Genomic DNA, 14,181 nt, shown 5'->3' on the forward strand with positions numbered 1-14,181 from the left:
GAAATACTTTTATCTATCTACAGGGTGAAAATGACTGGAAAATTCGGAAGATTTTACGAGTCTTATCAAAAATAGCGCTGAAAAATGAGCTTTTTTTGTAATTTTTCATAATTATTTGAAAAAATAATTCGATGGAATGAAATTTTTTTTTTCAAAAAAAACCTCATGCTGGCAACAAGGATCACATTCGGACACATTTTTGGAAAACCTTTTCACGCTTTTCATGGAAAATCAACGAATTTCATATAACCGATTTCGTGGAAATTTTTGAAATTCGTGGATTTTCTATGAAAAGCGTGAAAAGGTTTTCCAAAAATGTGTCCGAATGTAATCTGTGTATCCATAATAAAGTTTATTTGAAAAAAAAAGTTTATGTCATCGCTTTATTTTTCCAGATTATTGTGAAAGAACTCAAAAACACTCATTTTTCAGAGCAATTTTTGATAAGACTCGGAAAATCCTCCGAATTTTCCAGCCATTTTCACCCTGTAGATAGATAAATGCATTTCAAAGGTCTGTATGTTTTTGGTTTTGGCAAATTTTTCGAAATTTCCATCGAAAATTTCCTAAAACCACCCGCGCGCATGGTACTTGGACGATGGCCTTAAGAAGTGAAACAGTTCGGTCCCAAGACCAACAGTGTAATCAAAGTGTAAAACATTTTTAAAAACCTTTTTATGTAATAAAGAACTTAAGTCTACATTGATGGCGTTATTATATTTGGTAGCACCCTTCAAGAAGTACTCTCAAATCTCGAGAAAATTCTGAAAGCCTTGAACGACAATCGCAAAACCTCTTACAAACCTTCTACGAGTGGAAGGATGTACATTAAATAAGAAAATAATAATAAATGAAACCGAAAAAACTTGTTTCAGGAAAATGAAGAGTATCTTTTCTTATTCCGATATACTGATTTACCCTGATTATAGTAAACCATTCTTGCTCACGACAGACGCATCGGATTATGCCATCGGAGCCGATCTGTCACAAGGCGAGACAAGCAAGGATAAACCTATCTATTTTGCTTCTTGAACTCTTTCCAAATCAGAAGAAGGGTTCTCTGTTCCGGAAAAAGAAATCTTAGCAATATTCTGGGCTTTACAGACGTTTCGAAATTACTTATACGGAGCGAAATTCAAAATTTTAGCAGACCATCAGCCCTTAACCTTCTCACTATCAGCTAAAAAACACCAACGCTAAATTAAAACGCTGGAAAGCATACCTGGAAGAACATGACTATTCCATAGAGTATAAGCCAGTTAAAAGCAATGTAGTTGCAGATGCCCTGAGTCGAATAGCATGCTCTCTGACTGGTACTCAACATTCAGCGGACACCGGTGACGATTTTTATATAAAATCAACGGAAGCCCCAATAAATGTATTTAGACACCAGGTTATTTTAAAACAAGGCCCGAACAAAGTTACCACCGAGCACCCCTTTGACAAATATACTAGAGTACACGTTTGTATCCAAGAAATTAATGATCAATTACTATTACAGGTCCTCAAGAATAATTTCGACGTATGTAAACTAAACGAACTTTTAACAACCGAAGAAATAATGGGAAAGCTACAAGAAGTATACAAAGAACATTTCGGAAGTAAAAGCATCACACAAAAACAATTACAGGATATCAGAGACGAAAATGAACAGTGGGACGTCATCTACAAGAAGCACTATCGTGCTCATCGAGGCGCCAAGGAAAATAAATGGCATATTTTGAGAAAGTTTTACTTTCCAAAACTTTCTCAAAAATTGCATGATTTCGTGAAAAATTGTCAAACCTGTCACGAAAACAAATACGATCGGAGCCCGATTAACTTCCCAATACAAAAAACTCCTATCCCAGATCAACTTTTCCAAACAGCACAAATAGATATCTTTTTTATAGATAATCTCCAATATTTAACATACATCGATCAGGTTTCCCGAAACATTGGTCATGGACCAAGAAAAGTCATTTATGACCGGAGAACTGGTGAATTTTTACAATACCAACAAAATCACTCATATATTGTGGCTATGGATCGAAGCGAAATTAATGGTACAGTAGAACGCTTCCATTCAACATTGTTGGAAATTTATCGAATCACGAAATCCGAAAATCCAGGAAAAAGTCAAGCAGAAATAATGAACATTTCCATAGTAAAATATAATACAGTCCACTCTTCCACCAAATACACTCCATACGAAATAGTCATACCAAACTCCCAAAGATCCCATATAATTGAGACTGTCCACAAAAATTTACTAACAAAACAGAAAAAAGACATGAAATACCACAACCGGAAAAAGAGACACAAAACGGTACTGACGCATACGAAAAAACTAGACGTAGAGTTAAAACGACTCCTCGCTACAAAAAAAAAATACAACAAGTAAACAACAGTACAGTGAAGACAGCTGACGGCAGACGTGTTCACAAAAACGATATAAAAATTCGCAAAATATAACCAACAACCAGATTCTAACATTCTCAGACTCAAACTGACCTTCATTTACAGACTACTAATAATTCAACCATCATGGGGACAGACGATACAACTAACAAAACTGGACAACCAACCAATCATAATACTTGACCATGACATTGGACGAATACAGACAAGTAATTACTATTATGCAACATTAATGTAACGGCTATCAAAACGCATATAAATGATTTGAAATATGCATACAAGGAACTAACTGCTAATCAATTTACACCACTCATTATATAACTCAGATGGATCAAACTCTTAGGAAAATATCCATAACAAACAGGCAGAAACGATGGGATAGATTAGGAACTATATGGAAATTCATCGCTGGCAGCCCAGACGCTGACGATCTAAAACTAATAAATTCTTCCACAAACAACCTTGTCACCAATAATAACCTTCAAATAAAAATCAATAGAGAAATAACACTTTAGATAAAAGAGACTATCTTTAAAACTAGAGACGCACTAAAGCTGTTTAATGCAAAATCCTCTGAATCTCATACCATAAACATTCTAATGAATCTTGAATACTGGCAATCAAAACTACAACAAATTATAGAAACAATAGTTTTAGCCAAGCTAGGAGTTTTGAACATTCAAATATTAACCTAAAGAGAACTTAACAATCCTGTCAGAAGATCTAGCAAGGGAACACTTGATCACACACACACACACACACACAACTGCCGAAATCATCTCCTACGTCACCGCATCAATCGCCACGAATCATCAGGAGGTCGTATTATTGATAAAAGCACCCAAGTTAGACAACAACAAAATTATCTCATCTCTAAGAACGAATGCTTCGCCATAAAATCATTAGATCCTATTATTTTCAATAAACATGAAATAATGCCAGTAATCATAGACTGCATCCCAATGCTTCTAAGAGGGAAACCAGCCAGGTGCAATTACACCACCAATCCAAGAATCAGTTATATAACCTCCATCGACAGCCAACACATATTAATAAATCAGATGGATAACCTAACTATCAAGACAACCTGCAGAGAATTCGAAAGGAATCTCACCGGGTCATATTTGATCACCTACACCAACTGCTCCATAAATGTAGCAGTTATAGTTTTTGCAACAGAGTGCAATATCTCACAGGAGCACCGAATAAACTACCCCTGGATGGAGTACCCATTACAAAACAGCAAGAAGTTCTAAATCTGAGTTTAGAACGCCTCCACAGCTTGAAGATGCAAACTATGAAGTATCTGGAGTTCATCAGACTGGAGAATAATGACCACATTGGTCCATCTTTGGAAGCACATTTGCTATACCTATAATTATTGGTCTTGGCATAGTTTTTGGTCTCTTTATTCGCAGGCGAAAAACAGCAATACTGATAAGCCATCAAAAAGAAGAATCGAGCCAGTCAACCAACACACAATCGAAGTTCAAGAATCGAACATTGGTGGAACTGATTCGTACGGAGCCTCATGTCTAAAGGGGGACCAGTTAACGGTTACGGTGGGCCGGGCATGTTGTTAGAATATCGGACAACAAACCGGTTAAAATGATTCTCGATAATGATCCGACCGGTATAAGAAGAAAAGGCGCGCAGCGGGCAAGATGGATCGATCAAATTGAGGACGACCTGCAGACGCTTCGCAGCTATTGAGGCTGGCGGCGAACAGCCATGAACCGAGTTGAATGGAGACGCCCCCTGTGTACAGCAGAAACCCGCGTGGTCTACGACTGAAAGAGTAAGAGTAAGTATGTTTGTTTTAGAAACCTGAGGTCGCTCTAGATTGGACTCCATCGCTCTGAAAATGTTCCCAGGTCGCATCATTATATCCATGCGAATTTGTTTATTTTTGTCGTGAATACGACTTACTTTACTATGGGGTGCCTTTTAAAAATTTACCCTCTGTGAGAGTGATAAGTTTTTGATCGTGAATATCTCCTGTTATATCTAACAAATCAACATAATTCTTGCTACATGCCATCGGACATATGATCACAATTTTATGATAAAACTTTCAGTTGTGTGACATATTCTTAAATAGTTCTTAATTAAACTTTTCTGAAATGTTTGGTATAAACGAGTATCAAAGAAGATAATTCATAAGGCGCGTTTGCCTTTCTCGTATTTTGAAAGCTCATAGCTCAGTGATCTGTAGAAGGATTTATATAATCTAACTACCAATAGAATCGAAAATCTTCAACTTGAACGTGTATTACAACAATATTGAAGTTTTTCAATAGTACACTATTGAAAAACCTGTTTGATTTAACCCATGACAGCACCAGCCAATCAGAACGCGAAATGTCTGTATCTATACAAGAGCATCCATATAAAAGTTGAATGGTTAATTTTTCCTACCATTTGCTGAGCAACTCTTCCCGAAACAAGACACACGACAGCAACATCGAGGACCTGTCGTCTCATTGTTTCCCGATATGAATGCACGAGACACCGTCAGCACAATGACACCGAAAAAGGCAGCCAAAAAGTCCAGCAAGGCCCATTGCCGAAACAAGACACACACGAGAACCATCTCAGATCTCAATATTTCCTACCAAAAGATTCATCAAGATGGGAGTTGAAATAATTTGCACCGTCACTAACACATTCAATTACGAACGGCAATGCGAAAGCGAAAGTGATGATTTTGAACACATCTTTATACTAGTTTACAAATATGCCGTGAGAAACAGAGTTGCCACAGATCAATATGTATTTTTGTCGCGATTACTTTAGTATGCGGCCGAAAACAAAAATTGTTAGAACTTGTTAGAATTGTTTCCACTTGATTTGCGCATTCTACTTTCCAGGCGTATCAGAACTGGCTAAACTTAAAGCAATTCTAAATGTTTTTTTATCACACTGATGTGGTCATCCTGAAAAGGGCGGGGTTTTCAACGGATGGCCAGCTGCAGATGGCGAGGGATGATTTTCGTTTTCGTTGTCATGGGCAGCGTTACCGGCCAATTCCAACACTTCGGCAACCAAGTACTCCATCACTGCCGCCAGATAGACCGATGCACCAGCACTGACACGTTCGGCGTAGTTCCCCTTCCGAGGCAAACGATGGATTCTGCCGCCAACTGGGCACTTCAGACCCGCACGGTTTTAGCGGGACTTTGCCTTGCCCTTAACTGCTCTTCCACAATATGCTGTTAACAGCTCGACGACCAATTCAGTATTACTGGCTGCCGCTCTGCTAACTCTCTCTTTTATATCGTTTCACTGTTTCCCGTTCTGCGTATAGGAAAGGAATTCTAACGAAGGGGACGTCCGTCCACCGCTACCACTAGCACGTATAAAAGGAAATGTGATGTGAGAAATAGCGTCATTTAAGTTAAAGCAGCTACTCTGAACGTACAAGACACCGTCAGCACGATGGCACCGAAAAGATGGCAGATTTGTACCGTCACTAACTCATTCAAGTACGAACGGCAATGCGAAAGCGAATGTTGAACACATCTTTATACTAGTATGGGGTCGTGTGAAAATATGTCTTGCGAAACAGGGTTGCCATATATACAGATTAATCTGTATTATCATTATTATTATTATTATTATTATTATTATTATTATTATTATTATTATTATTATTATTATTATTATTATTATTATTATTATTATTATTATTATTATTATTATTATTATTATTATTATTATTTTATCATCATTATTATTATTATTATTAGAATCACTCTTGCATACCGAATAATACATTTCAGACCAGGCCATTGCAATTGTCTCGTACTGAAATTTCGAGAAGAATCAGATATCTTCGAACTTCATAGCTTCAATAAAAATAAACTACAAATTTGTCGTACCTAGCTTCCTATATTAGCAAATTTAAAAGGAATTGTTTCAAGTTTGGAATATATAGTTGTAGAATAGTAGCTGTTTAATGTAACTAATCTGTACTTTAATGTAGGTGTATCGCTTCAAATTCTATTAGTGAAAAAGAGGAAAGCTTGCACAATTCATACAATCAATCAACTAACTGATATTCGGAAAAGTGATGGGAGCGTGTCAGTTTTTTCGTATTCACGACATCCAGTTATGTCTCTGACATTACTCACCCGCCTTTTTTCTCTTTTGTATGAGTTGTTCCGTGTGTATAAACTGAACCATTTATTGATAAGTGTGAGCTTTTCTTTATGACCAATACAATAAAAGTAATCGGACAAACAATTCGAACATGTCGAAGTAATTGTTTAAAATCCATACGATGAGAAATATAGGTTTTAACTATAATAACCTTTTAGGCGGGTGCGTAATGTCAGAGATAAAACTTAATGTCGCGAATACAAATAAATTTGACATCCTTTTTCCAGAGAACATCACTTCCAACTAAAGATAGTAAGTGATGTGTGGGAACATTGTATTCGTGGCACTTTTGCAACACCTAGCGGATGACGTAGCCTTGGTCCGAACACTTGGCATGTTCACCCATAGATCCTGCCTGATATTGTCCCTCGAATTCGTTTGCAATCGGTGAAAGTCGACGGTATAAAATTTGGAAGTGTACCTTGTAGGCGGCATTCAGCAGAATGATCGCGTAGTAATTGTAGCAATCCAGTTTGTCACCCTTTTTGTAGATGAGACACACCTCCAGTCGTTCGTGATAAGATTTCCGTTGGCGTCCTTTCAAATACCGGCCTGTAGCACATGGCCTCTGCGTGAACGGTTCACCTTCTCGTAGAACTTCCTTGTGTCATTAGTACGGAATAGCTGTTCCATCGCTTCGCGATCTCGGTCTTCCTGTTGACGCCTTTTTCTACGGGATACCGAGTTTAATCTGTTCCGCGCCTGTCTGTATCGCTGTATATTTTACCATTTTTAGCGGAATTTCTTGGGGTGCCGGTAACTGAACACCTGAACTGAATGGCCAAAATTTATCACTTTGCTAAAATGATAATAATTTTTTTGCCTTTCTCGTGAAGAAAGGTTATGCAATCACTTGAAAAACCGGGCCAAGTGTCATATATCATTCGACTCAGTTCATCGACTTCCGGTTCCGGAATTATAGGGTAAAGTGTGTTCAATATTGTACACCGTCACTTAAACCGGCGAAACAAAAAACGTAAAAAACTTTCTTTATTATGGAGCGCCTCTTCAAAATTTACCCTCTGAGAGAGTGATAAGTTTTTGATCGTGAATATCTCTTGTTGTATCTAACGAATCAACAAAATTTTTGCTACATGCCATCGGAAATATGATCACAATTTTATTACAAAATTTTCAGTTGTGTGACATAATCTTATCACAATTTTATTACAAAATTTTCAGTTGTGTGACATAATCTTAAACAATTCAAAATTAAACTTTTCTGAAATGTTTGGTATAAACGAGTATCAAAGAGGATAATTCACAAGACGCGTTTGCCTTTCTCGTATTTTGAAAGCTCATAGCTCAGTGATCTGTGAAAGGATTTATATAATCTATCTACCAATAGAATTAACATTTTTCAACTTAAACGTGTATAGCAACATCATTGAAGTATTTCAATAGTACACTATTGCAAAACCTGTCTCATTTGACCCATGTCAACACTAGCCAATCAAAACGCGTTCTAAGGAATAGAATAAAATATCTGCTGCTGTACAACAAATCGTTCGAGAAAAATGTTCCGAACAGTGCTTAATATCGTAGTGAGTTCCACAATTTGGTCCTTCTGAAAGGCAGGAATGAATCCCGTACATCCTGATAGTTTCTTTCAATGAAATGCAAATCCAAAATGAAATAATCGACATTAAAATTCTATATGCTGCTATTTTATAGCCGTTAGGATCGCCAATTAGTGAAAAAGCTACAAACGAAATCACGTAAAAAACCTCTTAACAAAAATTGGATCAGTTTGGATTCTATCGCCACTGCGAGCAGTTGTATTGTGTGTCGTTTGCAAAGCTAGTTTCGCTTCCGATAAGAGTGATTACGTCACAGCTGCCATTTGTTTGCATTGGTGAAAAAACAACGAAAAGAGGACAACGGTGGGGAGCATCACATAAAATCAGGTAAAAGTTTTCTAAAGAACTATTAGGATTTCTTGCTCGCAAATCGAAGTTAAATATCCTCAGTTTAGTGCAAATCTAGAACAGTTTGATTAGATTTGTGCACTTTTAGCTGTGTGAAATTCACAGTAATCGAGATCAAGTGAAGCCTTCTTGGTTTTTGCGAAAAATGTGAAAAAGGGAATGCTTGCATAATTCATACAATTGATCAACTAATTGATATTCGGAAGTGTTAAGGAACATGTCAGTTGTATTCCTATTCACGACATCCAGTGAGTGATAGTGCGCGGTACAAATTAGTGCGCATCTCATTGTGAGCTTATGTTAATGTTTACCACTATTTACCTACAATAAATTTTGAGATTTGACCCAATTAACTTTATTCGACTACATTTAAAATTCCCTATTAATTTTATATCAATACGACATACGTAAATATAAAATCTGTCATTAGAAAAGTTTGGTCTCGTAACAGCTTTTCGACCCAAACAAAGTTATCATCGAGTATTACGGAAAATTCGAGTATTCGAGTACTACGGAAAAATCGTTGTGCGCATAATTTATTATTGTGTATGTCATCTTGTCATCATTCTATTATTGAAGAAACATAACAAATACTGCATCAAAAGCAAATAGTAGCACATAAGGAAACAACAAAAAGGCATGTTATTAAAATTATTCAATTTTATCAAATTAATTTCTCGCATTTACATTCTTTCTATTCATTTCGCTTGATCTATTATTAGTAGAATCGAAAAACGCGACCGAGCAAACATATCACAGTAGAAGCAATGCAGTTCACTCACTATTATTAACTATTTTAATATTCAATGCTAACTTGCAGTACTGTTCGACTTTCGTTAAACAAAATTGTTCTAACATTTTGTAGACATGTTGAATTTATTAACTTCCGGATTGCTCTCATATTGTTCATATTGTTAACCGAAATGACACGTAACAAACTGAATAGCTTCTAGAAAACAAAATTCGCGGTCTTTTCCTGTTAACCGTAATGCCTAGGGTTTTCAATCTATCTCTAGTTAACTTCGCATTCAGGAATTATTCTTCCGAATTGCATTTTAGTTTGTAAGAAAGCATTCCTGAATAATGTGTTCTTAGTGCGTTAAGCACACTTTTTCAATGCATCGGAAGTGTTAAAACTCATTTCAAACGCATTCAGCTGGCAATTTGTTGAACAATATTCATACCTTTTGTTTCATTCCTTTTTTTATTTTAAGCACTCTGCGTTTTCGTCTACTTGGCATGCTTGAATTGCTCACACTGATGCTAACTATTACTCAATTACACAAATCATTGACGAATCCCAATGAGAGTTTTTCCTCTCATGTCTTACATAATACACACAGAGAAAAAAAAATGTAAAAATGGTCAAATTTGTGTTTCATACAACGATTCACTTTAATTGATATAGTAGCAAAATATTAGATTTATCTCCGTGGATTAGTTTGTTTCAATAATTATTATGACAAAAATAACACATATTTCACTGACGCGTTTCTGTTAATTTCAATGTAAAAACTTGTCAACTGAAATAAATGACGCCATATTCACATGAAATGATTAGTTAATTAAACATGTTTATGTGAAATGGTTAGCTATTTCAACTTAAATGATTGGTTACGTTTACTTTCAACAAATCATGCATTTTCTATTTTTAGGAATAACATTATTTTTTTCAAAATAATTTTATACTTTCTCTTCGATTTACATATTTTTCTAATTATTCACACTTCTAAAATTACAATTATTCACATACCACAATCATGTCCTGATATATTACTTTTAATTGTATCCAATGATTCGATGCCATATCAGTCCGGTCAAGGTAACCTGCATAAATAACTATTTTATTTTTTACTAGCTGACCCGTCGAACTTCGTCTCGCTTGAAATTATTTTTTAAATTTAGCTTTCCTGACAGCAGAATTGTCTAACGGTAATGATTCTTTCCATTATTTCACTGATTATTTAGCCCAAAATAAACGAATTACGACGAATTCGTATCCAACAAATTTCATACAAAATTATTGTGACCATGTTAAAAGATTTTGTTTCGGAAAAATTAAGTGAATGCACCGATCGCCATCTTATCCATTGAGTCAGTGCATTGAAAGAGATTGTAGATCTTATCCATTGAGTCAGTGCATTGAAAGAGATTGTAGATGGGGCAATTTACCTTTTCAGAAAAACAGTCATTTTGCAAAACGTAAAAGTAGTTTTCTTAGCTGTCTTCGAGCAGAAATTCAAAACAGAAATATCAATTCGTTTGGCACATTTTTTCTGAATAAACTGATGTTTTCTTCGATTCATCAAGCAATAGAGGAGAAAACTGGCATTGAGTTTTTCAACAATGGCTGTTTCCCGGAGATTGTTTGTAGAACCTTAAACTAATTGTTTCGACATATGAAATGAGCGGTGGAGCAGAGATGACCAAGATGAATACTTGAAATTGATTCCGCAAATTTCCAAAAGCGACTTGTTGTTTGTAAGGCTTAATTGTAGACTAAAGACCTTAAAAAATTTAATGGTGAATAATACTGGATTATCGGAAGGAATAAACCTGTTTTGAACGGTTGTCCATTAACTGCTTCACCGCTAATATGATGATAATACTTAATCTTGTTTGATGAATGTTCGTAGCATAACAATCACAGGATCAATTTCCGATTAAAAATTTAGCGATGAAATAAGAAATTATTGAACATTCGAAAGCTCCAATTATCATATTATTCAATTAAATTAAATTTTTAAATAATTGTATCAATAGTCGTCTTATTAGTTGAGTCACCTCATCATTTTAATTAGTACTCGATCTACAATTAACGAATGGCGTTGAGTTCGGTCTTGAGAGTCAATATCAGAAAAAAATATATGAAAGAATGTGCAATTTTTCTGTTCTAGTGGAGTGAATGTGAGGAGTGATTATACCAGTATTATTCTCATCGTTCAAACCAATGCATAAATCAGTAGTAATGGTTTTTGAATGCCACGAATTCTTCTCCAGATATGGTATTCACGATTTGCATTTGGTAATTGGTCCAGTAATACAAAGTTCGGAAAATGGAATGATTTGGCTTAAGCAGCTTACAAATGCCATGATGTCGAAGCGGCTGAAGGAACTTAAGCATGCTAAATGAAAGAAAAATCTCTTTATTTGACCTCATTATTTCAGCAGCAAAATCCTGTCATTAATTCGTTAAAAATCGTTCTATATGTTGACATGTTCAACTCACAATAGTCAACATTATTTGTCCAACTGATCACATCGTACACAATGCATCAACTGGTAAACGATGTCAGAACTTTTGATCCTGATTACGATATATCAAGAAGAGTCAAATGCGTTCCACCAGTCATTTGGTAAGCAATGATTGTGATACCCTATTTAGCACGTGTTTCAAAATAACGAATCACATGCATGTAAAATCTCCACCTAAAACAACTCGTTGTGCGCCAAACGATTTTTTCCAACGATTTAGTATTCTTTTCTTCGACGGTCAAACACTTATGCAACTCGTAGCGCGCCAAACACCAATCGTAGATCTAGCAATCATTGACGACTTTTTCAACGGAAAATTCCATTGTCCATACAAAACAACTTTGTGGATTTTTCCCACATCCGTTCTTACGTGATGCGATTACAAAGAATGATCTCTGCATTTATATATATATATATATATATATATATATATATATATATATATATATATATATATATATATATATATATATATATATATATATATATATATATATATATATATGTATATATATATATATATATATATATATATATATATATATATATATATATAAGTTAAACTCGATACTACCCAACCAAACTTAACCGGACAACCGATAGAAGCTCCAAGCAATACAGCGAAGTCGGCAACACCGAAGTGGAACGCCAACGAACGCAACTCAACACCGTACGTGACCGGAGGACCGTCGTTGCTAGCCGTCAAGTCAGCAGTTTAGGGACAAAGACAGGGCTCTTCAATGTATCGAACATTGCACAAAATAAATCAGTTCTAAGTTAGACTTCGAGTAATACATTTGGTCTTTTTAAAAACTCTTCCAAGATTACTTAAAAGTTAATTGGCGCAGTCGCGTGCGGATTTAACTAGTTTTTGAACCGCAATCGAGCATTCACGAACGAATATCGTGAATTCGTGTTCAAAAAAGACCAGTTAAATTCGTGAACCTAATAGTTCCACCCGCGAGTGAAAATCGCATATCAGGGTAGTGTCATTAAACACGAAAGGATCGAACGAACATCGACTTTAAACGTGAGTAATTTTAATTTAACTATCTAGCTATTCCTAACTAATATTTACAAGCAACAATACTAACAAGTGAGTGAACGAAATTACCAAAATAAGTGTAAAGTGAAAAAAAAAATATTTAAAACTAGCGGAAGAAGTGTAACGTTATCTTAAAATTTTTTGAAAAAAAAAATATGGAACAACAAATCGCTAACCTGAGGCAAGCCTTAGCCGAACGAGATGAACAAATCGCTCATCTTGGATTGGAGGCACAAGGCGCAGCGCAAGCCGTACAAAACGCGCAAGCCGAAAGAGCCACAGTAGCGGATCTTGCACAGCAAAGGGCAGAGCGAATTGTCCAGCTGGAGCAAATGATCAGAGATGCACCGAATAGGGTACACTTGCCCACGGAAAGCGTCCTGAATAAATTAAGAACTCCCAACATTTTACGGGATTTGCCATGCTTTGACGGCAACCCAGTGAAGTTGCATCAATTTTTAAGAGCCATCGATAATATAATGCCCATTATCGATGAAGCAATAAATACGCCTATGCACAGTGTTTGGATACAGTGCATACGCTCAAAAATCGTTGGAGACGCAGACACCATATTAGAACTATATGGTACTGAATTATCGTGGCGAGAAATCAAAACAAACCTAATAAACCACTATAACGACAAACGTGATGAAGTGTCGTTAACGCGTGATTTGTTTAAGCTTACCCAAGTAAGCACCGTAGAAGAGTTTTATGGCAAGGTATCACATATAATCTCGCTTTTAATAAACCAACTTTGCTTAACAGAAGCAAATGGTGAAGTCATAACAGCAAAAAAAAGATTTTACCAAGAAATCGGCTTAAAAGTATTTTTGGCAGGGCTTAAGGAACCCCTAGGACCAATAGTTCGCGCTCAGTCTCCAGAGACTCTAAGAGAAGCTTTACGATTGTGTGCAGAAGAAAATAATTACCACTACGTCAAAAACCCGTTCAGATCACACCAACCACCCATTCTACCTCCTAAACCTCAATCCCATCCACCAACATTCAAATTCCCACAACAAAATCTTTATAATAGACCACCAATAAAAGCGTTCCAAGCCAATTTCAGTCAACAACCAAAACCATTTTTCCCATATCCAAATCCCAATCCTTTCAACCAATCACACAATACAAATCCATTCAAAAGTCAACCCAACTATTTCAAACCCCAACCAAATCAATATCCATTCAATCCTTTCAGACCATTCTCCAATCAGAATGTTTTTGCACCAAAAAACACTCAGCTTCCAAAACCCGTTCCAATGGAGGTTGATCCCTCCATACGATCGAAACGAATCAATTACATGAACCGTCCACATTTTCACCTTGAACATGATCCGTACGAAAATCATTGCCCTCAGTACGATAATAACGAACCTCGTTACTATCCAG

At 36.0% G+C, this 14,181-nt stretch overlaps 1 protein-coding gene across 1 annotated transcript in view; it reads right to left on the reverse strand.

Annotated features, from left to right (window-relative positions):
* LOC131440647 (neuroendocrine convertase 2) overlaps positions 1-9,798 on the reverse strand; it is a 457,599-nt gene extending 447,801 nt beyond the window's left edge. The window contains exon 1 of the mRNA XM_058612109.1: positions 9,674-9,798. Coding sequence (XP_058468092.1) covers positions 9,674-9,730 — 57 coding nt within the window. The 5' untranslated portion in view covers positions 9,731-9,798. The remainder of the gene's footprint in view (positions 1-9,673) is intronic.
* Between the last annotated feature and the right edge of the window lie 4,383 nt (positions 9,799-14,181).

Source organism: Malaya genurostris, chromosome 1 (assembly GCF_030247185.1).
Source record: "Malaya genurostris strain Urasoe2022 chromosome 1, Malgen_1.1, whole genome shotgun sequence".
NCBI classification, from domain to species: Eukaryota; Metazoa; Arthropoda; class Insecta; order Diptera; family Culicidae; genus Malaya; species Malaya genurostris.